This window comes from Capra hircus, chromosome 15 (assembly GCF_001704415.2).
Source record: "Capra hircus breed San Clemente chromosome 15, ASM170441v1, whole genome shotgun sequence".
In the NCBI taxonomy this organism is placed as follows: Eukaryota; Metazoa; Chordata; class Mammalia; order Artiodactyla; family Bovidae; genus Capra; species Capra hircus.
Window position 1 is genome coordinate 17,860,619 of NC_030822.1, and position 25,699 is coordinate 17,886,317.

Below are 25,699 nucleotides of genomic sequence, written 5' to 3' on the forward strand. Positions count from 1 at the left end.
TACCCACTTGAGCCTGCCACAAGTGGGTGGTGGAGGCAACACCCCAGGGAAAGAGGCGCAGTCCCTTCTCTTGGGGAGTTGACTGTCTCCTTCAGAATTTCCAAACCTGTCTGGAGGAACACTAGCTAGGTATGCTAATAGGTGTTACTAGAAAAAGTTGCTCAAGTTTGGGAAAGACTGGATTAAGCAAAATCAAAGAGGTTTCTTTACTAGACGAATTCTCAGAGATTTTAATATACCCTCGTGAGCTTCGTGAATCCGAAGCAGGGACTATAAAGGGTAACCCGTCCTGAGTTAGCTGACCGGAGACATTTTTCTTCGCAAGGTGTTTCAGGATACCAGACCCCACATCTGTTGGGGCCCACGGTTGCTATGGTGCATTGGCAACCTCTGAGTCAGCCCCCCTCAGGGCCAAGATTAGCCTCTGACTGACTGGCTAAAAGCAGTTGTGTAACCTCCTTGGGCCTCCACTTACCCTTCTATAAAATGGGGATAAAGATATTGCCCTCCCTCTCCTGGGTGGCACGAGGCACTGATAATTACTATTTGGCCAGGTGCTGAGGTGCTGATGAGCTCTGTCTGACACATTTCTTCGTGCCTCCTCCAGACGCCGTGCCTCGCCTCCCCAGACACAGCCCTGCTGCTCACCCAGACCTCAGCCACGTCGGGCAAGGCAGCAGCTGTCTCTCTTCTTCATAGCTCCCGTCAAAACAGGAGACTCGCCTGACCTCCAGCCCCCACCTGGGCATTGTGGAGGTGGGAGGGCCATCTGCCGGCTGCCATTCTGGGGCCCTGCTGCACGTGGGAGGCTGTTCAGGGCTGGGGCACCCCGAGGGGGTGTCGCCGGCCTGGAAGCAGCCATGCAGTATCCTTGCTGCTGAGGAGCCCAGCCAACAGGGGCCTTCTCGGGGCCAAGCAATGACCACGTCAGAGGACCAGAGCCCGGCCCAGCCTGGCGGGACAAGCGAGCAGAGGTGGGTGCTGCATGTCTGAGGGTGCAGGGAGAGGAAGGGGCACCTGATGGGAGAGGAGACAGCCCATGGGCAGGGCTAGCCTTGCTCCAATCCTTCCACCGAGAGTGAGGAAAAGGGGGTGCTGAGAAAACGCGGAGGTTCCTGTATATCCACTGAGCCTGCAAACCAGACTCTATCACCATGCCTCGGGGGTAGGACAAGCATCCTCATGAAGCATGGTGGCCTTTTGCAGTTACTTTTTGCTCTTTAGTCTAGGCCGTGAGATTCATTTTTACCCAATGTCATCCAGATAGGAAATGTTGGGGAGTCAGAAAAGCAGCACGTGGCACCCCTAATTCGAGGCTGTAGGCACTTGGAACAGCTCTGCAGGTGACTAAAATAATGCCTGGCCCTGAATGGAAGGATGGAAAAGGAGTGGTTGTTGGATCTCCCTGGGTAATTTTGAAATGCCGGTGCGCATCTGCAGAATGGGATCATAATCACATGCAGTCCCTTCCGTTGGCTGGTGTCAGGGCTCATTCCTGTGTGCTGGGCATTCTCCTGTGATCCAGCGGTTTGTTTTGATGCGCATCTTGCTTATTCGTACTGGCATGCCTTCTGCCCAGCAGAAAAGCATCCCATTGGATAGTAGGTTCTTACTTTCATCCTCAGCTAAACTCAGCTGCTCTAAAATGTGTAAGACAGAGCTGCGACCCAAGCGGATGGCAGTCCCCATCTCCAGGCCCATGGCACCAAATGCCAATTGAAAATCAAGATCTCTTAATTCTTGGAGATGGGGTGGGGGGCACTCGGGGTCTAATTCCAGGGGAGGGACTAAATTAAGGAGTGACATCAGGGGCCTGTCTAGCTCAATTTCTAGCCCCCACCTACTTTAAAAGCCACCAGTGTCTGCGTGTTACCAAATGACTTGTCAATGTTAGAGGAGCCATGCAAAGAATATTCAGCACGTCATTAACCTCATTCCAACATGTAATTAGCCTAAAAGGCCTCTTCGCTGCCTCCATTCAGCGTTACATCATAAAGAATCAGATATTTTCAGGACATCGTGAAGACTTTAAAGAGTTAATTATGGCTCAGTAGAGCCCATCCCCAACAGCCTAAGATCCAGGAATTAAACTGTTTATTTTCAAGTGTCAGTCCTCCAGACAGCATTCACAGTCACTTCCTCCAAGGAACCTGAGACTGACATTGGTTTGGACGTAGAGCCACCAGAGTATGCCGTGGTGAGTTAGAGGAGGTAATTGAATTCAGGCCTTCCTCCTACTTTGGGCCGTGTGTTCTCAGAGATATCATCTGTACAGTCTCAGAGAGAAAAGGGAACCAAGGCGAGCTGGAATTCTACTTACCCTCCTAGTTCCATGGGGCGAATCCAGCTAAAGCCATTTTAATCTCTGAGCTGGAGAGACCAAGAGTGTGTCCAGAGTTCAAAGGGAGTTCAGTCCTAATCTGGATGTTACCATCTGAGCCAATCTAACCAAGCAGGCTCTGAGGACATTACTATCAGTCAAGTGTAATTATAGATAAAATAGTTTTATTAATCAGCTTCCTAAGGAGACTGTGTTTATCTGATGGCTGTGCATGGCGTGGGAGGATCTGTGCTGTGTGTGGTGGATTGCTGGGGAGGACAGGCTGTCTAGGGGAGAGCATGGAAGATATAAGAGGGGGTGTGGTTGGGAGTTGTGTCTAAGACTGCACATGACGAATGGGAGTACAAGCGGTAGAATTTGGCCTGTTCTCCCTTCTATATTGAATCTGTCATAACTCTTTTCCCCCCAGAAAATAGACCCTTCTATATTTCTATTTAGCTAAGACCTCTGGAGCTCCTGATAGCTATCCAATAGCTATCAGGTTTCCCTGATAGCTCAGTTTGTAAAGAATCTGCCTGCAATGCAGGAGATGCCAGTTCGATTCCTGAATCAGGAAGATCCTCTGGAGAAGGGACAGGCTACCCACTCCAGTATTCTTGGGCTTCCCTTGTGGCTAAGTTGGTAAAGAATCCACCTGCAATGCAGGAGACCTGGGTTTGATCCCTGGGCTGGGAAGATCCCCTGGAGAAGAGAAGGGCTACCCACTCCAGTATTCTGACCTGGAGAATTCCATTGACTGTATAGTCCATGGGGTCGCAAAGAGTCGGACACAACTGAGTGACTTTCACTTTCATGGGGCTCCTAATTGCCAATTCTACCTGCAAGTACCCTCTTTAGCCACTGTCTGCCACATTTTCAAATCTTCCGTCCAGGCCTATCTTGGCTTGTCTTCAACGTCTATCACCTTAAACTAGTTTGTAAGTTGCAAGGGCTCCTGAAACAGTACTGCTCCTGAATATTGTGTGGCCTGACTGGAGTCAACTCTACTCACCTCTGGTCCAGATAAATGAACTCCTCAAGGGCCAATACTAAATGAGTCCTCCAGAAAGTCTCCAATTCTGATTTAAACTTGATTAAACATCAGTGGTTTCCTAAAGGAAATCAACTCTGAATTTTCATTGGAAGGGCTGTTGCTAAAACTGAAGGTCCAATACTTTGGCCACCTGATTGAAGAGCCAATTCATTGGAAAAGACACTGATGCTAGGAAAGACTGAAGGCAAAAGGAGAAGGGGGCAGTAGAGGATGAGATGGTAAGATAGCACCACTGACTCAATGGACTTGAATTTGAGCAAACTCTGGGAGACAGTGAAGGACAGAGGAGCCTGGCATGCTGCAGTCCATGGGGTTGCAAAGAGGCGGATATGACTTAGCAACTAAACAGCAATAACAAACATCAGTGGTCAGATGGGTGTAAGGTAACACTTCAAAGCTAGGTTCCCCGCTACAGCAAGGGCTGAGCACCTATCCCCATGTGGGGCAGGCCCAGAGCCAGCCTGGTCATTTCCACCCTTCCCCCCAGTCTACTCACAGCCTTAAATACTTGGACGGCCTCTCTTAGCACAGCCATGGTCTGCTGGTCAATTGTGCAACTCACCGCTTGCTTTGGCTGGAACACTTGACCCCAGTTGGTTATTTCCTCCCTCAGATGGCCTTGTGCAAAATCTGCCATCTGCCTTAACGCCACCTGAACTTTACTCTAAGTGACAGCTGCAGCCTGGGGTGAAGACAAACCCCTAATCAAAGAGACCCTGTGCCTGTTTCCCCCCCCATAAAGGCAGGTGGTATCCATTCTCTCCTAGGTACAGCAGAAGGTGAATTTGCCAAAGCCCACCCACAGGGCTTGCGCAGAAAGATGGAGAGTGGGCCCTGGCCAGGTGGCAGAACTGTTGGCCACTCTATAAAGTGAGTTGTTGGGATTTTTGGAGCATCTTTGTTCCCAGAAGGGCACATGGGAGGTCAGGACAAAAAAGTTTGGGTCAGGGAATGAACATTTTATAAAAGTATAAGATGGATAAAAAAGTGTAAGTATAAAAGTACATCTTATAACATCTTATAAAAGTATTACTCTGTTTAAGATAATTAATAACTGTTGGCCAGATATGCTGGCCTTCTCCTAACTTCCAAGGTTAGTGCACTTTTGACAGACACCAGGTAAGAGATGGAAAATGAACAAATGGATGGATGAAATCAACTAAGTGCCAGGGGCACACACCTGTATTATTTCAATTAATCTAGTGAATAGCTAACATTATTCTCATTTTGCTGATTAGAAAATTGAGGGGTGGCTAAGTTTAATAACAACAGCAGCAGCAGCAATAATAATAATATAGTAAGAAGTATAACCATCATTTATTGAGTATTTAATAAATGCCAGGCATTGAGCTAAGTACTTCTTGTTTTCTATTATTTCCTTTAATCCTTACCAAAACTCTATGAAGTAACAATTTATTTCTCCAGGTTTTTAGATGAGGAAGCTGTGTCTTAGGGAGAGGATTACTACTGGCTACCAAGTGATAGCACGAAGCTTTGAACCTGCAACTGTCAGACTCGAAACCTAGTGGCCTTTCTTGTTCTTGTTTTTCCTTTGCTACCTTCTTATCTGGTTTTTGCTTTTAGCAACACCACAGTTGTCTGTTTAGTTACTGTTTCATTTAAAACTGTTCGGCCATTTTGCACAGAAAAGGAAACCATAAACAAACCAAAAAGACAACCCACAGATTGGGAGAAAATATTTGCAAATGATGCAGCCAACAAGGGCTTAATCTCCAAAATATACAAACAGCTCATGCAGCTCAATATCAAAAAAAAAACAAACAACCCTATCAAATAATGGGAAGAAGACCTATATAGACATTTCTCCAAAGAAGACATACAGATGACCAAGAGGCGCATAATTCTCAACATCACTAATTATTAGAGAAAAGTAAATCAATGAGATATCACCTCTCTCCAGTCAGAATGTGTGTTCTTAGTCACTCAGTCATGTCCAACTCTTTGTGACCCCATGGACTATAGCCTGCCTGTCTCCTCTGTCCATGGGGATTCTCCAAGCAAAAATAATGGAGTGGATTGCCATGCCTTCCTCCAGGGGATCTTCCCAAACCAGGGACTGAACCCAGGTTTCTCTCATTGCAGGCAAATTCTTTACCATCTGAGCTACCAGGGAAGCCCATGAATACTTGAGTGGGTAGCCTATCCCTTCTCCAGAGGATCTTCCCAACCCAGGAATCGAACTGGGGTCTCAAGCATAGCAGGCGGATTCTTTATCAGCTGATCTACCAGGGAAGCTCTCACTCAGAATTGCCATCATCAAAAAGTCTACAAACAATAAATGCTGGAGAGGGTGTGGAGAAAAGAGAACACTCCTGCACTCTTGGTGGGAATGTAAATGGTACAGTCACTATGGAGAACAGTATGGAGGCTCCTTTAAAAGTCAAAAATAGAGCTATGATATGATCCAACTATTCCACACCTGGACATATATCTAGAGAAAAACATAATTTGAAAAGATACCTGCACCTCGATGTTCACTGCAGCGCTGTTTACAATAGCCAAGACATGGAAGCAATCTAAATGTCCATCAACCGAGGAATGGATAAAGAAGATATGGTACCTGTATATAATGGAATATTGTTCTTGTTTAATCACTACGTCTTGTCTGACTCTGAGATGTGTGTCTGACTGTAGCCCACCAGGCTCCTCTGTCCATGGGACTTACCAGGCAAGAATACTAGAGTGGGTTGCCATTTTTCTTCTCCAAAGGATCTTCCCAGCTCTAGGATCAAACCCATGTCTTCTGCATTGGCAGGCAGATTCTTTACTGCTGAGCCACCAGGGAAGCCCAGTGGAATATTACTCAGCCATAAAAAAAGAATGACATAATGCCTTTTGCAGCAACATGAATGGACCTAGAGATTATCGTACTATGTGAAGGAAGTCAGACAGAGAATCACAGATGTCAGATGATATTGCTTATATGGGGAATCTAGAAAGAATGATACAAATGAACTTATTTACAAAGCAGAAACAGACTTGGAAAACAAACTTATGGTTAACAAAGGGAAGGGAGGAGATAAATTAGGAGTTTGAGATTAACCTATACACACTACTATATATAGAATAGATAACCAACAAGGACTATAGTATAGCAAAAGGAACTCTACTCAATATTCTGCAATAACCTGAAGGGGGAAAGAATTGAAAAGGAATAGATACATCTGTATATATAACTGAATCACTTTTCTGTTCACCTGAAACTAACATAGCACTGTAAATCAACTATACTACAATAAAATTATAATAATCAACTATACTCCAACAAAATAAAAATTAAAAAAGGAAAAGAAATAAAATGTTCAGCCAAGTCCCATATTTCATATCGGTTCTTTGGAACCAAAGGATACCATTGACTTAGAATGAAACTGAATCCTACCTACCTGCTTTTGTACTTTGAGAGGAATTAAAACATCATTTCACGAAAAGAGATGAGGGCAAGTGATGTCCAAGACCAAAGAAGACACTTATCTTCTCTTTAACGCCAACAGCTCAATAATAACTTCCACAAATGTGGACCCTAGACAAACACCTTGGGGAGTGAAAAATGCCTCATTGGAACCTTCCCGGGTTTGCAAGTTCAAGGCACAAACCAGTCAACATTGATGTGAAACTCTCAGTGAGGCCAGGCAGCTTCCCAAATTTGAAGGCTCACCTCTCAGATTTATAAGTACTCTTAAGTACCAGAATTGTTGGATTTTAGTTAGCATATGATAACACACTCTAGAAGAAGGTGATAAATCAGAAAAGTTCATAACAATGAAAGGCTGAAATTTTGTAAAACACAGTGCCTGAGTTCTTAAACCATCCTGTGTTTACAGCTGAGACTGTTTCTCTAAGAGAGTCTCCAACAAAACCAAACTCAGGAAATTTCAGTGCGCAGTCCAGACCTTTGTACTTTTTAATGGCAAATCAAACTGTGGGAGATAGCAGAAGATTGCAAGGAAACAACCTAAGAAAGCAATATTAGTTTAAAATGAGTGGAAGAAGAAAACCCAGCAGTAACCTCCATAAGAAATACAGTGTAATCCTGGAAAAAGTCACGGACAGAGTAAGAGAAAAATCAAAGTTGTTGACCAAGCATCATTGCTGACCTGCAAAAATCTGACCCTGAAGAACAGACAAGATCTGAGACCTCCTCAAACTCAAAACCCCTCATCAACTAGCCAGAGACCCGTGCTAGTTCTTAGTGGTTGATGTCCCAGGACTGCCATGTGGTGGCATGTGTTAGATGCGAGCTCCTGGGCCATCCCATGCTCATTCTCTCTGCAAACCTGCAAGTTTCCTCTTGTTTGAAAGAGCCTGTCCTTCTGGCCGTCTCAGACACCACAGAGTGTGGTGGGCCACGGCCTGAGCTCTGAATCAGGCAGTGGGACCCTGGTTCTGCTGCTTGTTAGCTGTATGACTTTGGGCAAATTCCTGAAGCTCTTTGAGCCTCAGTTTCCCCTTCTGTAAAATGTGGATAATAACAGGCCCAATTCCTATAGTTGTAGTTGGCACATAATGAGCAACCATTTTTAGCAAGTCATTCCAATTTTTCATAACCCAACTCACATGCCATATCTCACAAGAAGCAGTTTCTGACTGTTTCAGCTCTTATTGACCTCCCCCTCGCTGAAGTCCTACAGTCCCTAGCTCAAAATTAGACTTGGATTCTATACTCGCTCTAAATGTCTCTTTTTGAATTCTCTGCTAAAGTGTTTGTTACTTGAAGGATACAACTAGATCTTGCTATTTTTTAAATATTCCTGAAAATATTGGCCTATTACATATGCTTTAATTACTATATTTACCAAGTTCACATTTTAAACATTTCTGAAATCAGGATAAGCTTTACCATCTACCTATACATTTAATATAATGTTTTCTGCCCACAAAGTTTACCTAAATCAGTGTTGTCTATTATAATCAACAGCATCTTAGAAATAAGATTTGCTTGACTAATAAAAGTAGATCTACGTGGATCCACTACAGATTTCCCCTAGCATCCCCCCCAAGCCAGCCTCCATCCTCATAGGTGCCATCGCCCCCAGTCCACTGACCGTAAACATGCTTTTTGATGACAACTGACAGAAGAGTTCAGTGCGGAGACATGGATATCAGTGTGAAGACACGCAATATCAAACGCCATGTGTGGTCATGCCTACCGATGGATGAGGAAACTGAAGTTCAGATAAATTTAGCCAGCAAGTGTCAATTCACCTGTAGGAAGATTAAGTCTTCAATGATTGACTGATGGATCATCTAATGATAGCCTGTCATTAATGTGGTTCCTGAATTAACGAAGCGAATGAGCCATAGCTGAAGGGACTGGTCCATTCAATACTCGTCAATGGCAGCACCGTCAGCACCACACCATCCTCCAACCAACATCATGAACTGGCCATAGGAGTCAATGGCATCCATTCTTCGAATTGTCACCCCCAGCAATTCTCTCAGGAAGCAAGCTCATGCCCACCAGGGTATTGATGATTGGTAGGAAAACAGCTGAAGAAAATACTCTTTAAGAATGCTTCCTTTGAGAAAGCTTCCCTTGGCTGGGCCTCTCAGATGCATTCAGTGTATAGCCATTATGACTTCAGATTCAACTTCAAAACATAGCACCTAGCTAGGTGGCACTGCTGCTGCTGCTGCTGCTAAGTCACTTCAGTTGTGTTGCGTCACTCTTAGCGACCCCATGGACTGCAGCCTACCAGGCTCCTTTGTCTACGGGATTTTCCAGGCAAGAGTACTGGAGTGGGTTGCCTTTGCCTTCTCCGTAGGTGGCACTAGCAGTAAAGAACTTGCCTGCCAATGCAGGAGAGGTAAGAGAGGCAGGATTAATCCCTGTGTCAGAAAGATCCCCCGGAGGAGGGCATCGCAACCCTCTCCAGTATTCTTGCCTGTACAATCCCGTGGACAGAGGAGCCAGGCAGGCTACAGTCCATGGGGTCGCACAGAGTCAGACATGACTAAAGCGACTCAGCATGCTCCAGTATCTCTACAGAGAGAGAGGAGACCAAAACTACTGTCATGCAGTTGTGTCTGCTGTTTTATAAACATTACCATAATTAAACCTTAAAATGACAACATCAGTATATCTAACCTCATTTTCATTATGCCTGCCATTGTCTTTGCTATTGTTTAACCTTCACGATGCCTTCTGTGATGGAAATCACACAAAGATCCATTTCTTCCACGAAGCTCATAGCCATGGAAGGATTATCAAGGCAGCTATCTCACTGCTGTTCTCTGCTGAGTTGGGGTTCTTGGCCAGGAGAATGGACAGCGTGAATAGCTAAGGGATGAGCTGGATATAGGAGACTGGGGAAAGACCCAAAGAGGAAATAAAGCAAATACACAACCAGCAACAAGAGTTGCTTCAGCACTTATTTGTGCTTAAGTCCATCCTGGGTGTTTCCGTCGATAATAGGTTTATAATGCTTATCCTTGATTTTGATCCCCAGAGAAGCCTAAGAAATTGATATCAGGACTTCCCTGGTGGTCCAGTGGTTAAGAATCCTCCTTCCAATGCAGAGGATGCAGGTTCGGTCACTGGTCGGGGAACTAAGATCCCACATGCTGCAGGGCAACTGAGCCTGCATACTGCAACAAGAGACAGCACAACAAAGACCCAGCACAGCCCCCCGCCCCCAAAAAATTGTTTCTCCACAACTTAGATTGTGCCTCCTCCAGAGGTACCAAATGATAGCCTAATGGGGAACCTTGTGACTCCAGTGCCACCTGTGTGTACATGCTAAGTCACTCAGTTGTGACCGACTCTTTGTGACCCCATGGACTGTAGCCAACCAGGCTCCTCTTGGGATTCTCTCACATCAGTTCAGCTCAGTTCAGTCACTCAGTTGTGTCCGACTCTTTGCAACCCCATGAATCGCAGCATGCCAGGCCTCCCCGTCCATCAACAACTCCTGGAGTTCACTCAGACTCATATCCCTTGAGTCGGCGATGCCATCCAGCCATCTCATCCTCCGTCGTCCCCTTCTCCTCCTGCCCCCAATCCCTCCCAGCATCAGGGTCTTTTCCAATGAGTCAGTTCTTCGCATGAGGTGGCCAAAGTACTGGAGTTTCAGCTTCAGCATCATTCCTTCCAAAGAACACCCAGGACTGATCTCCTTCAGAATGGACTGGTTGGATCTCCTTACAGTCCAAGGGAGTCTCAAGAATCTTCTCCAACACCACAGTTCAAAAACATCAATTCTTCGGCACTCAGCTTGCTTCACAGTCCAACTCTCACATCCATACATGACCACTGGAAAAACCATAGCCTTGATCAGACAGACCTTTGTTGGCAAAGTAATATCTCTGCTTTTGAATATGCTATCTAGGTTGGTCATAACTTTCCTTCCAAGGAGTAAGCGTCTTTTAATTTCATGGCTGCAATCACCATCTGCAGTGATTTTGGAGCTCAAAAAAATAAAGTCTGACACTGTTTCCCCATCTATTTCCCATGAAGTGATAGAACCAGATGCCATGATCTTAGTTTTCTGAATGTTGAGCTTTAAGCCAACTTTTTCACTCTCCTCTTTCACTTTCATCAAGAGGCTTTTGAGTTCCTCTTCACTTTCTGCCATAAGGGTGGTGTCATCTGCATATCTGAGATTATTGATATTTCTCATGGCACTCTTGATTCCAGCTTGTGTTTCTTCCAGCCCAGCCTTTCTCATGATGTACTCTGCATAGAAGTTAAATAAGCAGGGTGACAATATACAGCCTTGACGTACTCCTTTTCCTATTTGGAACCAGTCTGTTGTTCCATGTCCAGTTCTAACTGTTGCTTCCTGACCTGCATACAGGTTTCTCAAGAGGCAGGTCAGGTGGTCTGGTATTCCCATCTCTTTCAGAATTTTCCACAGTTTATTGTGATCCACACAGTAAAAGGCTTTGGCATAGTCAATAAAACAGAAATAGATGTTTCCTAGAACTCTCTTGCTTTTTTGATGATGTTGTCAATTTGATCTCTGGTTCCTCTGCCTTTTCTAAAACCAGCTTGAACATCTGGAAGTTCATGGTTCACGTACTGCTGAAGCCTGGCTTGGAGAATTTTGAGCATTACTTTACTAGCATGTGAGATGAGTGCAATTGTGCGGTAGTTTGAGCATTCTTTGGCATTGCCTTTCTTTGAGATTGGAATGAAAACTGACCTTTTCCAGTCCTGTGGCCACTGCTGAGTTTTCCAAATTTGCTGGCATATTGAGTGCAGCACTTTCACAGCATCATCTTTCAGGATTTGAAAGAGCTCCACTGGAATTCCATCACCTCCACTAGCTTTGTTCGTAGTGATGCTTTCTAAGATCCACTTGACTTCACAATCCAGGATGTCTGGCTCTAGATGAGTGATCACACCATCGTGATTATCTGGGTTGTGAAGCTCTTTTTTGTACAGTTCTTCTGTGTATTCTTGCCACCTCTTCTTAATATCTTCTGCTTCTGTTAGGTCCATACCATTTCTGTCCTTTATCGAGCCCATCTTTGCTTGAAATGTTCCCTTGGTATCTCTAATTTTCTTGAAGAGATCTCTAGTCTTTCCCATTCTGTTCTTTGCCTTTATTTCTTTGCATTGATCGCTGAGGAAGGCTTTCTTATCTCTCCTTGCTATTCTTTGGAACTCCGCATTCAGATGCTTATATCTTTCCTTTTCTCCTTTGCTTTTTGCTTCTCTTCTTTTCGCAGCTATTTGTAAGGCCTCCTCAGCAGCCATTTTGCTTTTTTGCATTTCTTTTCCATGGGGATGGTCTTGATCCCTGTCTCCTGTACAATGTCACAAAGCTCAGGCCATAGGTCATCAGGCACTCTGTCTATCACATCTAGTCCCTTAAGTCTATTTCTCACTTCCACTGTATAATCATAAGGGATTTGATTTAGGTCATACCTGAATGGTCTAGTGGTTTTCCTTACTTTCTTCAGTTTAAGTCTGAATTTGGCAATAAGGAGTTCATGATCTGAGCCACAGTCAGCTCCCGGTCTTGTTTTTGCTGACTGTATAGAGCTTCTCCTTCTTTGGCTGCAAAGAATATAATCAATCTGATTTTGGTGTTGACCATCTGGTGATGTCCATGTGTAGAGTCTTTTTTTGTGTTGTTGGAAGAGAGTGTTTGTTATGAGAGGGTTTGTTATGACCAGTGTGTTCTCGTGGCAAACCTCTATTAGTCTTTGCTAATTCCGTACTCCAAGGCCAAATTTGCCTGTTACTCCAGGTGTTTCTTGACTTTCTACTTTTGCATTCCAGTCCCCTATAATGAAAAGGACATCTTTTTTGGGTGTTAGTTCTACAAGGTCTTGTAGGTCATCATAGAACAGTTCAACTTCAGCTTCTTCAGCATTACTGCTTGGGGCATAGGCTTGGATTACTGTGATATTCAATGGTTTGCCTTGGAAATGAACAGAGATCATTCTGTCTTTTTTGAGATTGCATCCAAGTACTGTATTTCGGACTCTTTTGTTGACCATGATGGCTACTCCATTTCTTCTGAGGGATTCCTGCCCACAGTAGTAGATATAATGGTCATCTGAGTTAAATTCACCCATTCCAGTCCATTTTAGTTTGCTGATTCCTAGAATGTTGACGTTCACTCTTGCCACCTCCTGTTTGACCACTTCCAATTTGCCTTGATTCATGGACCTGACATTCCAGGTTCCTATGCAATATTGCTCTTTACAGCATCAGACCTTGCTTCTATCACCAGTCACATCCACAGCTGGGTATTGTTTTTGCTTTGGCTCCATCCCTTCATTCTTTCTGGAGTTATTTCTCCACTGATCTCCAGTAGCATTTTGGGCACATACTGACCTGGGGAGTTCCTCTTTCAGTATCCTATCATTTTGCCTTTTCATACTGTTCATGGGGTTCTCAAGGCAAGGATACTGAAGTGGTTTGCCATTCCCTTCTCCAGTGGACCACATTCTGTCAGACCTCTCCACCATGACCCTCCCGTCTTGGGTGGCCCCACACAGCATGGCTTAGTTTCATTGAGTTAGACAAGGCTGTGGTCCATGTGATCAGATTGGCTAGTTTTCTGTGATTATGGTTTCAGTGTGTCTGCCCTCTGATACCCTAGACTCAAATCCTGCTTCACGTTCTACCAGCTATGTGATATTTGGCAAATCCCTTGAAATTTCTATGCCTGTTTCCTCATTAGTAAGTTTTAGATAATAATAATAGTACCTTCCTCACAGGAGTGATGCAAAGATTAAATGATTTAATACATGGAGCATGCCTAGGCAATGTCTGGCAAGTAGTAAATGCCAGATAAATGGTAGTGATTGTGATTATTCATTGCAGAAGGGCAACAGTATCCTACTTGCTGTGGTAATCCTCAAAGGTGGGTGATCTTAACCAACATCTACATTTCTCTCCATAGACCATAGGAGTCACCATTCAGTGAGAACTTAATGTGTACCAGGAATCAGAGTAGGTATGTCCAGATGAGGAAACTGAAGCCTTACAGTGTGAGGCCTCATCTAATGGCTCCCAGGTGGCAGGTGCCAGGAGCTTGTTATCATACATATCCACAAACAGAAAACTTTTCATTCTAGATATTTAAGCCAATAGAGCATAGAAAATGTAATTTTTCCAACAGACTCTTTTCCAAAAAAAAAAAAAATGGTTTTAAGATAATGGAGACAGAGATCCTAATCCATAGCTCATATATTTTATCTTCACCCTGAAAGTCTGTTCCTGCTAATGGCCTCATCTCTGAATTTAGCTAAATGTATTTTTTAATTCACTTTTGTTTTCAGCCTGTGCTGCCCCTTGGGTCATGAGGGTGATAGACTGAGGGAGAGAAAAATGACTAAAGAAATACTGGCTCGGGTTAACCAGAGTCAGGATCTAGGAGAAGAAGGGAACCCATTACATCTAGTGAAAGGAACTGGGTAGGAACCTCCAGCCTTATGTCAAGAGGATTGCCTTTTAATTCACTCCCATGATACATGCATGTAAAGAGCGTCTTCTTTGTCCCAAGAACCACACTAGACACCAGAAAATCAAGGAGGTAGCAGAATTTCTATTCTACTCTGAGAGACAGACTGTGTGTGCAACAGTCATGAGACTGTGTGATCTTAAGGCAACCGAGAGGGAAGGACCCCCTCTGAGACCAGCTTGAACTCTTGTGTCTACACTGTGGTTTTAACAGTGGGCAGCCTTGAGTTCAACCCAGGCTTGGCCACTGCCCAGCTGTGTGACACCCAACAAGCCTGACAACTCTGATTCTCCATCCTTTAAAAGAAGGTAGTCATAGCTACTTTTCAGGATTACAGTGAAAAATAACCACGGGACAACAGGTGAGCGGTTCTAGAACAGTTCTTGGCATGTGGTCGATTCCCTCCTCCTGTCCCCTCTCATGAGGGAACTAGGAGCCCCCAGGGACCAGTCAGCATGGGGTTAAGAGGATGGGCTCCGGAGGCAGAAAATACTCCTCTGCCACTTACTAGCTGTGTGACCGTGGGCAAATTACTTCACTTCTCTATGCCTCATTTCCTTTATCTGTAAAATGGGGATAATAAGTAGCATCCTCATCAGAGAGTTATGAGAATTTAAAGTAGTGAATGTATTACAAGATAAGGCACATGAAAGTTATCAAGTGTCTATTTGAGCAAACGTCAGTTCCAATCCGGCATCCCCAAACTGCAAGTGATTAGTTTAGAAGCACTCCACCAACAAGAGCCAGGGGAGTGACCTTTTTATTTTCTTCTGTTTTCTGGTCACACCATGCGGCACGAGGGACCTGAGTTGCCTGACCAGGAATCCAACCTGTGCCCCTGCAGTGGAACACCCTGTTCCACTGGTTCCAATGGTTCTTAACCATTGGACCGCCGGGGAAGTCCCAGGAATGGCTTTTATAGTGCAGACATGGAAGAAAGCAAGGGAATTATTTGATTGGCTTTTGCTTAAGCAGTTGCTTCATCTGGGAAATCCTAGTTGGCTGTCTGTGATTGGTGGTTTCGAATTTCTTTTTCTTTGGACCTGAGTGCCTTTACAATCAGCTTTGACTGAGGCATCAGTTTGCTTGTGTAGGCTAACCGGGCATTAAAGGCACCACAGTCAAACAGCCTCCTTGTTTAATTACTTTAACAAATGTAACAGGCCAGCATGTAGATAGGGTCTTCTGTGGTGGCTCAGAGGTACAGAGTGCCTGCAATGCAGGAGACACAGGAGACATGAGTTCTATCCATGGGTCATGAAGATCCCCTGGAGGAGAGCATGGCAGCCCACTCCAGTATTCCTGCCTGGAGAATCCCTTGGACAGAGGGGAGCCTGGTGGGCTACAGTCCTTAGGGTGGCAAAGAGTCAGACACGACTGAACACACGCACACACAGCACGTAGATAACAGAGTTCATTCTAGGGCTCTCACCTCTTCTCAGCTTTTAATTCATTTAACTCACCCAACACCCTACAAGGGAGGCATTCTTTCCGCGCCCCCACCCCCGCGACTTTACACATGAGGGAACTAGGATGTAAGGAATTTAAGGAAGTTTCCCAGACTCACTCAGCCAGAAAATGGCAAAGTCAGGATTCAAACCTATAAAGTCTCTCTGCAGAATCCAGGCTTAGAAATTTCACTGGTGGTCCAGTGGTTAAGACTTCACCATTCAGTGCTGGGGGTATGGGTTCTATCCTCGGCTGGGGAACTGAGATCCCACATGCCTCATGGCCAAAAATCCAAAACATAAAACAGAAGCAATATTGTAACAATTTCAATTAAAGAAAAAAACTTTTTAAATGATCCACATCAAAAAATCTTTTAAAAAATATAGAATCCAGGCTTAGTCACTCTGTGGCTCTTGTAAGCCTAATTCATGCTACCTGTATTGCTATGTGGTTGAGACAGCAGAGGGAGGTTGGGCTGGAAAGTCTAGAATGCCTTATTCCTTTGGTCCTCCTCTGACATTCAAATACAGGTTTTATGAGCTTAGTGTTTGATATCATTCAAGATCTCCACTCCAACCAAATTTAGGTTCAATGTGATAGTTAGATTTAATTAGAGTCAAATTCCTCTTTTATTTCGGTTTTATCTTAATCACCCCTTTTATTCACTAGCCCAGAAGCCTGTAATTTCCCACATGGGCACCCAGATATGCTGTATTACACACTCAGGTCCAGGAGACCAACAGTTCTCTGTCATACACATTTACAGCCAGAAACTTTTCACTCTGAAATAGCTGAGCCAAGACAGCACAGAAACAAATGTAATTTCTCCAAAGACTCTTTTCTAAAAACAATATCAGAATACGATGTTTTCCATGAAACTCTCTCCACTAAGAACATATGTGTGTAGATATAAACATAAGAAGACTTTCCAAGACTAGTGACAAGATGGGAAATTACCCAACAGTGGGAAACAGTGTGTATGACCAACCAGATCCCCCAGACACAGAGGAGAAAGAGGCAAATCGCAGAATTTTAAAGCTCAAAGGAATCTCAGTGACCACCTAATCCCATTCTCTGCAGACTCTTTTCAAGTGTGGATTCTTTTGTTCAAGAGAAATCTTATCCTGAAGATTGATATAAAAGCTGAGATGCTCTTACTGAATCAGGGAGGAGCCGCCTGGAGCCTAACCCACTCTGATCCCATTCTCTCACCTACCCACCCCCAGCAGCTCCAAGGGTTCCTCAGAGCACAGTTTGAAAATTTCAATTCTAAGCCAGCCTCCTCCTTTTACCATCAGGGGATGTGAAGCCCAGAGAAGCTACCTGACTTGCCTGAGGTTACACAGCAAGTCAGAATCCCCAGCAGTCCTCTTATCTTCCTTCAACAAGTTTTCCATGATGACGCTTGAGTCCGCTAATGAACTGCCTTTTGTTTCCCCAGACTGTATGTGTGTTTGTATTTGCGTTTGTACCCATGCCTGGTGCTCCCAAGAAAACCTAACAGACCAGTCCCTGCTCTCACTCTAAAGCTCAGAGTCTGCAGTTTGGACATAGGTCTCGGCTGCCCGGGAGAGCTGGAAGCACAGGGCCAAAAGGCAGGGGGCCATCAGTGCCATTCTGCAGGTGACCAGGGACTTCTGTTTTCAGCCTAAGATGGGTCCAGTTTCTGCTCTTATAGGGATGCAGGTAGTTCTCACAAAGACACCTGACAGCTGGCATCCAAGTAAGACCCCAGCCTCGTAGCTGTGGTCACCTGGCCGAGCCCCTAAACCTCTTCTTTTCTCCATCTGTAAAGGGGAGGTAAGAGAGAAAACAACCCCATGGCACATTATGTCCCAAGAGGTTAGAAGTTGAATAAGTTAATGTGTGCGGTGGCTGGTTATGCTTTGGGTGAAAAAGTAGAAACAAGGCCCCAACATTGGTTCAACAAACTGGCTGTTCCCTTTAGTCTGCTGGGAAGGCATGAGTTTAGAGGAAGTGGTGGAGAAGGGTCAAAGAAAACACTACAATCAGAACGAAACAAAGAGCTCACACAGTGCTTCTCTCGCAGGACCTCATATGAGGGTAGGTCCTGTTATTTGCATTAGAGCGACTTAAGCTATTAACTAACTAGTTAAGTGGTTCAAGGTGACATGACTAGAAAATGATGCACCTAGATTTGAATTCAGGCATCTAACTGCCAAAAAAAAAAAATCGTCTAGCTGCAGAGTCTGTTCTTAACCACTGCCCTATCCTACCCTTCCACCTTACTGCTGGGGTGGGGGAGGGGGAGGAGGGCTGCAGAGATGGGCACCTCGGCTAGATTCCTGTTTCCCCTCCAGCTTGCCCAAAAGAGAGTTCCCAGCAAACGCAGGATCCAGCAAAGCTCCCAGAGGTGAGAAGAATTCTCAGCTTGTTTACTGACTCCCCGGGTGGGGAGCAGGGGAGCTGGGGTGGGGTGGGGGGAGCTGTGCACAAAAGCAGGATAAAGGTAAACTTTCTGTGTGTGAGAACTGTTCCCCCTCCAAGGAGCCGTGTCACTGTATGTCACCGTCATCAAAGGGGTTGTGCATAAACCTGAAAAACCAAACGGACCTGTCTGTAGGTGTTACTTATATCACAAGGCTACAGGTGCCTTTATTTCCACCGTACGCCGGTGCTGGGAGTGCCTGCCTTCTCTTGCTTTGAAAACCTCCTCTTTGGACCCAGCACCGCCGTCCTCACGTAAGCACCTTTTCTTTGCTCTTTTGGATAAGTCGTAAGGGGCGTCAGGGCTTAGTGGCTCTGGTGGGGGGCCTGGGTCTGTGGGTCTGTCCCCAGCTCCAGATGGCCAGGCCTCCTGCCACGTCCATCAGTCACAGTACCTCCCCGGAGCTGTTTGACTGGGATTTAACTGCTGGCCTGAGAGAGACGTTTTTGCTTCCTCAGGCTGTGTAGCCACCCAACTCCTTCGTGGCAGCCCCTGCCCCCTCTGGGTCACCTGATTAAACCAAGGGGAACTCACTGAGAGAGAATGGTGTACGGGCACGCCATTCTCTACCCTTCTTCAAGCTAACCTGAGGAAGGAAAGCTGGATTTTACACCAAAAAATATTCAGCTTCAAGAAATGCCCACCTCCTCCTGCCTAAGTGCCTCCTTTTCCCATTGGCCTGCTCATGGAGCACCCCCTTGAAACAGAAAAAAATAATAGTTGCCTTATTACAGTTTGGGGAATTTTTCAGGAGATTGTCTGAACATAATAGCTTAAAGGAAACCCATTGTGCACTCTCACACCTCCTCAGTACAAAATGCTTCCAGAAAAGCAATGGTTAGGGTTTTTCCACTGTGTTCTCAGACCTTTTCTAAGACGCTGCACTGTGTGAGGTTCTTGAGCGTTCGCCCCCTGCTGGCAGACTGGTGTAGCACATGCTCCCTTCTCCCGCGGGAGCTGAGAACCCACATTCATTCTGATGTACTTCATTCTGATGTGCTGAGAATTTTACAAACTGGAAAGGCTGTCAGAGATCATTAAGGACAATGATCCCTAATTGTCTTTACAGAGGAGGAAACTGAAGCCTAGCAAGGTAAAGTGATTCAGGGAGACAGCTTCATGTTTCAGCCTCAAGCCCCAGGGGAAGAGGTTGTTTGCCCTTCTGAGTGAAAGCTTAATCCTTTTGTCCTCATGTTTTCTGTGAGAGGGTTTTTTGGCAATTCAAAGTGTTCTTGGTAAGAGTTTTCACAGATTGGTTGTCTGCTTTTCTCAGAAGTTACCTAAGTAGCAACCTTTTAGAATACTGATGACAATTGATTCCCCCATCCCCTGCTGGGACAGTAATAGACATATATGTTATGTCTGCTCATCTACATATATTACCTAATTTTGTTAAATCTTTGGATTATCCTGAGTATTGCATGTTAAAATCTCTATTTGAGAGATGAGCTCAAAGAGGGTTGTGGATTTTGACACAACACACCTTATATGAAACAAAAATAAAGAATATAAAAAATAAAATTTCAGTAGGCTGAGTAGTAAGAAATGTGTCCCACATCCCTTTCCTTGTGGGTGGCAGAAGTAGGATTTAAATCCCAATGGATTTAATATAGCTTCCCAGGTAGCTCAGTGGGTAAAGAATCCACCTGCAATGCAAGAGCTGCAGGAGATGCCGGTTCCATCCCCAAGTTGGGAAGATCCCCTGGAGAAGGGCATGGAAACCCACTCCAGTATTCTTGCCTGGAGAATCTCATGGACAGAGAAGCTTGGCAGGCTCCAGCCCATAGCATTGCGGAGTTTGGACCCGACTGAGCACACACACATGGGTTTAACCCAAACCCAATGAGCCTTGTATGGGAGCCCATGGTAAACTATTCAGCACAACTCCTATGAGTCTTTGCCAGCACCTTTCGAAAAACAACTAAAAAAGAACAAACTAGCAAACTTCTGATACAAACCAAAGGAAGATGAGGAATCACTTGGCAAGACATTAGCAAAGCAGTCTCATAGCTGCTCTGGTTTTTCCCAGAAGAGCAAACACTCAAGCACCCAACCCACAAGCCTTTAGCAGAAAGCATTGAAATAGTTCAACCAATGGGTTTTCCTCCATGTGTCTCTTCTGAGGGAGGTCCAAAAGGTAGGAAGTGGACCCTGCCTTGCCCATAGGGCTTGGGACCTGGTAGGCATTGGGGTATCACTGGGACTTTAGAGGAAGAAAAGCATTATTCTTCCCAGAAAGATGGCCCTGATGGTGGGATCAAGGAAGGCCCTCCCGAGCCCCTTTTTCCATGGTTTACACCTTCACAGCCCGTTCTGCGCAGTGATGCTTTGGTGCATAAACAGCCAATGTGTAGGTGCTTAATTGGGTGAATTTTTGGTCACATGCCCAGAGTGAAGTTGATGATCTCTGCCAGGGTCAGGAAGGAATTTTCCTTGTCTGGCAGACTGGCCAAGGCTGGGTGGTTTGCGCCTTCCGCTCTCTCTGGAAGGCTGAACAGAGGTGCCATGGACACCACACCTGTGACTGCTGCCTCTGACTCGTGTGAGGGCAAGAAGCCCACAGGCCTGTCTCTCTGACTGTGTGGACCCTTCTGGTGCACCCTTGGTGAGTGAACCAAACTGTCAGAAGGGTTAGGAAGCCCCCGGAGGCACCAGGGACCTAAGCGTCCGTGCCATTCCCAAAGGTCCAGCCAGGCTTTCTCGTGCATGGAAGAGAACCCACTTGATTCTCCCTTCTTGTGCTGAAAGTACTTGATTCTTTCCTACCTACTGGGCAGCTAAAGTGCTGATTACACTTTGGGGAGACTGAATTCTACCTCCATAGGTCTGCAGATGGGCAGTGAGCGAGGGTTCAGAATACTTAAGGGGTCTGGCTAATCCAGGCAAAGAGTGTCCAGAGATCACGGCTGAAAGTGGGTATGGGAGGAAAAGGAGGAGAGAAAATCATGGGAATTTTTTATAGCTAAAATTTCGTCTCTGTATGATTGAATTGTACTCCAATTTGGTGAGCGTACTCGACCGCAATATCCAACTATAACCATCATATATGCCTACATGTATGTGTGCACGTGTGTGGCTGTGTCAGCCAAATCGGGTGGGATCCTGAAGAAAATCACGCAGCTAGGGTATGTGTTAGAGTCCATCTCATTGTTGTATTCATGCAGCCGATGAAGTATTGAGGCTCCAAGAAAAGCAAGAGGCAGAATCATGACAGTTCTCCTTCTATGAGGACAAGTCAGCCAGCCTCTCAAAAAACAAAAACGTGGGGTTACAATAGCAGGCCTAGTACCCTCCCTAGGCTTCCCCTACTTGTCCTGCTGCTGACTCTTAAGTCTAACCCAATGCTTCTCAACCTTTCTTTTTCCATTATCACCCCCTTTTTATTCTTTTTTTTTTTTAAGAATTTTTTAAGGTGGACAATTTTCAAAAGTCTTTATTGAATTGGTTGAAATATTGCTTCTGTTTTATGTTTTGGTTTTTAGGCCACATATGGGGTCTTAGCTCCCCAGGCAGGGATTGAACCCACTCTCCCCTGCATTGGAAGGTGAAGTCTTAACCACTGAACCACCAGGGAAGTCCCCTAGATCATTGTTTCTTAATCTTAACCCCTCCATGACATGTTAATGTCACAGATTTTCCATTCATCATTTATGTACTGTGGGCTTTGAAGAGTCATAAAGGATAATGCTGGTTAAGATTTTTTTGACCCTCAAGACCAATTTTTTTTACGAATTTTTTCCCTCTGTGGTCACTGTCCCCCCATCGGAATACATATTCTAACTTCAGGCCTAAAACTATATATCACTGGGCCTCCATGTCCACCCTGAGAAGAGGGAACCCAAAAGCTGTTGTTGCCCACCACACTCTTCCACCTACATTAAAGAAATCTGAAGAGCTAAAATGTTCAGTGATTGCAAGGACTGTAGAAGGCCTAAGAAGCTGGAGTGCTGAATACAAAGCAGCCATTATTCCTGAACTTTCACACCTAGGGCCTGCTGGTTAAGTGGCCAAGGTCTTTTGTGGAGAGTCCAAGAATTAACAATATCCCCTCCTCCCACTGCAATAGAAAAAAGAAAAGCTGCTGCCTTTTATAAAACACACTTTTCCACAAAGCAAAAAATAATTACGGAAGAAAAACAGCACGTTGTATACTGGAAACAGACCTTTAAGAAAACTTAATGGATATAGTTTGCCATAGAAGGAACCCCCAAAGGGAATCAGATACAGACATCACTGAATATAGCACTGGAGAGATCACAGTGCCAGCGAGTAGGGTGGTGGGAAGAGGAAAAAAAGAAATCCTTCTAAGAGGTAAATATTGTACTGGTCATAGAGATTCCTACTTTTCTGCGATCTGATTCAATTTGCCGAATGACTTTTGAGAGCTTTGTCAGGCAGAGATGAAGAAGCACGTTCCTACTGTTGGATCCTATATTTGGAGGGTTTCTAATTAACACCAGAGACCTGGGAACTGTTCGCCACATGGAGGCCCCCTCTCCTTTCTCCAAGCCCACCCGTGAAGGTCATGTCAGAGGTCTGCCACCCTCTTCTCCCATTTTCTGAGCCTCCGACCCAGAGGGGTAGGGGGTATTTTTACCTTGAACCGTCACTTAGGAGAACTTTTCTGGGGTCAAGCCCAGAAAGTAGAAAAGGCTTTGGGCTCCCACCAAGCCTCTTTCTCCCTCATAACTTCCCACCCCCAACCCTCCTCATCCAGCCACCTGCTCAGGGATATAAAACCAGTCAATCTGTGGGAAAATCAGAGTCCAGACCCAGGCAGCCTTGACCTCTGCTTGATACGGCTCCCAGGGGGAGATCCAGGAACATGATAATCTGCTGGGCACGTTAACCCTCTCCGGGAATCAGGAAGGAGACTTCCTAGTGAGGTCTGGCAACTTTCCAGTGATGCCCAGAGAGGGTGCCTGTATGTGAGAATCTGAACTCAGGTGTTTCTCTGTCTGGAGCAGAGTTCTCGTGCATATCTGATAGTGATGATCATGACAGACTTGCAAATATCCCCAAAGAATTGATCTCTGATTCTGGAATCACACAGTCCCTGACCCTCCCGGGATCAAGATCCGGATTGTCCTGGTAGTGAGCCTGGGATGTGTCTGTGAGCGGATGAGGCTGTGAGCGTTTTGTAGAAAGGAATGCAGATGGGTTGAAAATTGGAAAAAACTTAATTCCCTACACTATAGGGTGTGTGACTTTGACAAAGTTACACAGATTTCTTAGGCCTTAATTTTCACAACTGTAAAATGTCTGGATGCGGGAAAGATTGGACTGACATTAATTTCCAACATGCCAGGCCACTCATGATATGTGCTATAAATCCAGCCAGGGGTAGCAGACATTTTCTTAAAGCACCAGATAGTAAATATTTTAGGATTTGCAGGCCTAAAGGCAAAATCAAGTGCATTATGCACATATTATATAACCATTTAATATGTAACCATTTAAAAATGTAAAATCATTTTTATCTGTGAGCCATTCAAAAACAGGTGGTGGATTAGACTGTGCCTGTAAGTTGTGCCTAGACCCTCTGATCTAGGCAATGAATGGATGACTAATTTTTATGTCAAAGCTTATGTCTTTATTTTTATGTATATTAAATGAATCCTGGCTTTCCATTTATAGTAATGATATAAAGTTTTCCTTTTAAGTAAATGCAGTTATGTTAAACATTAAGGGAGGTGATTTTTTTTAAATAAGTAAGTTATCACGGGGCAGGCGAATAACTAAAGTTTGGAAAACGCTGGACTAGATGATTTATAAGTTCTTGACCATCTTAAAATTCCATGCACTTAATAACCCAAGACGTGGAATCTAGTCTTTGCTTTGCCACTTCCCAGCTGTGTGACCTCGAGCTGCCGTATCCTCTTTGCTGAAGGGGTAGAGCCAAGTATCTCATCAATATTATTGCAATAATAATAAGAGAATTTGGGGGAACAGGTTTTTCTAATTCACCAAGAATGAATTCTTTTTTTTTTTCCCCTCTGAATTGTGGGAATATGGAAAACAACAAAGGAAAATTTGAAAGAGGAAACTAATGTGGGCAAGAATGTTTGCCCTTCTTTTCTATCCCCTCTCCAACCTCAATCAGACATCTTTTCCCAAAAGTTCCCACTCACTGGTATGCACAGCAACTAAGATTATTTCTTCTTAAATAGACCAACCTGAGTTGTCACTCAAACTCCGTCACCTGCCACCTGGGTGGTATGGGGTGTGTCATCTGGAATCTCAGAGCTCCCATCCCTCATCTTTAAGACAGAATGCCTACCAGCCCCTGACTCAGAGTGGTTGTTCTGGGGACACCACGAATAATAAACTGCTCAGCCCCGGGCACTCAGTGAAGCAAGTGTGTTACAGTGGTGACAAGTCCCCACTCTCTTATCCAAAACCTTGGGGTGGGACGTGCTGCAGAATTCAGAATTCTTCAAGTATCAGGAAGCCATCCAGGGTATATACTGCAGAGCACAGATTACTCCTCTCAAGGTATTGCCTGCTTGGACTGCTTAAATGCATCGATATTTTCTGCAGTGTATCACATGAATATTCATCAAGTAGAACAAATGAAACTATAGCTATAGATATAAAACTGTATGGCATACTATAGTTATATATGTTTAATAAATGTATGGTTTAGTTTACATACATATATAGAAGTATAGATATATATAAAAGTTTTATAGCAATCAATTCGGGACTGTTTTTGCTGGGAGATAAGTTGACACCAAACACATACAAATATACTTTCAGTTTCAGAGCTTTCAGATTTCAGAATTGCGGATTAGTGTTTGTGGGCATATTCACTTATAATAATTCTTTCCCTGTTTTCAGAAGTATATTTTTAGACATTATAATCCAGAGTTCAGGGGCCAGGTGAGAGAGAACAGGAAAAGTAAAGAACGAGGCATTATTGCACAATTAAAACCTTCATCCTCAAATGCCAGCTTTGCCACTTACTGGGCATGTTATCTGGGCAATTGTCTCAACCTCTCTGCCTCAGTTTTTCTCATCTATAAAATGGGGATGCACACACAAACCTCACAGGATGTGGCAAGGATTAAATAATGTCCCCGTGGAAGGCACTTAGAGGAATGCCTGCCTCCTGGGAGGCTGCATGTTTGTGTTTGCTGACATAATTAAAAGCCAAATGTAGGGACTTCCCTGGCAGCCCAGTGGTTAAGACTCTATGCTTCTACTCCATGGGGCATGTGTTCAGTCCCCACGTGGGGAACTAAGATCCCTTATGCCAGTGATACAGTCAAAAAACAAAAAACAAGTGTTGCCTTGTTGGGGTCTCCTGCAGAGTGGCTTGCCACCTCCTCACAGCCTCTTCTGCTATTACAGGGTGATGTTGGACTCAGTGACACACAGCACCTTCCTGCCCAACACGTCCTTCTGCGACCCCCTGATGTCGTGGACTGACCTGTTCAGCAATGAAGAGTATTATCCTGCCTTTGAGCATCAGACAGGTGCGTACG

At 44.7% G+C, this 25,699-nt stretch overlaps 1 protein-coding gene across 3 annotated transcripts in view; it reads left to right on the forward strand.

Moving 5' to 3' along the window:
* ELF5 (E74 like ETS transcription factor 5) overlaps nucleotides 572-25,699 on the forward strand; it is a 50,777-nt gene continuing 25,649 nt past the window's right edge. The window contains exons 1-2 of one of the 3 annotated variants that reach the window (XM_005690078.3): nucleotides 572-974; nucleotides 25,566-25,690. In XM_005690078.3, the coding sequence (XP_005690135.1) occupies nucleotides 919-974; nucleotides 25,566-25,690 (181 nt within the window). In that variant the 5' untranslated portion in view covers nucleotides 572-918. 3 annotated transcript variants of the gene reach the window in all.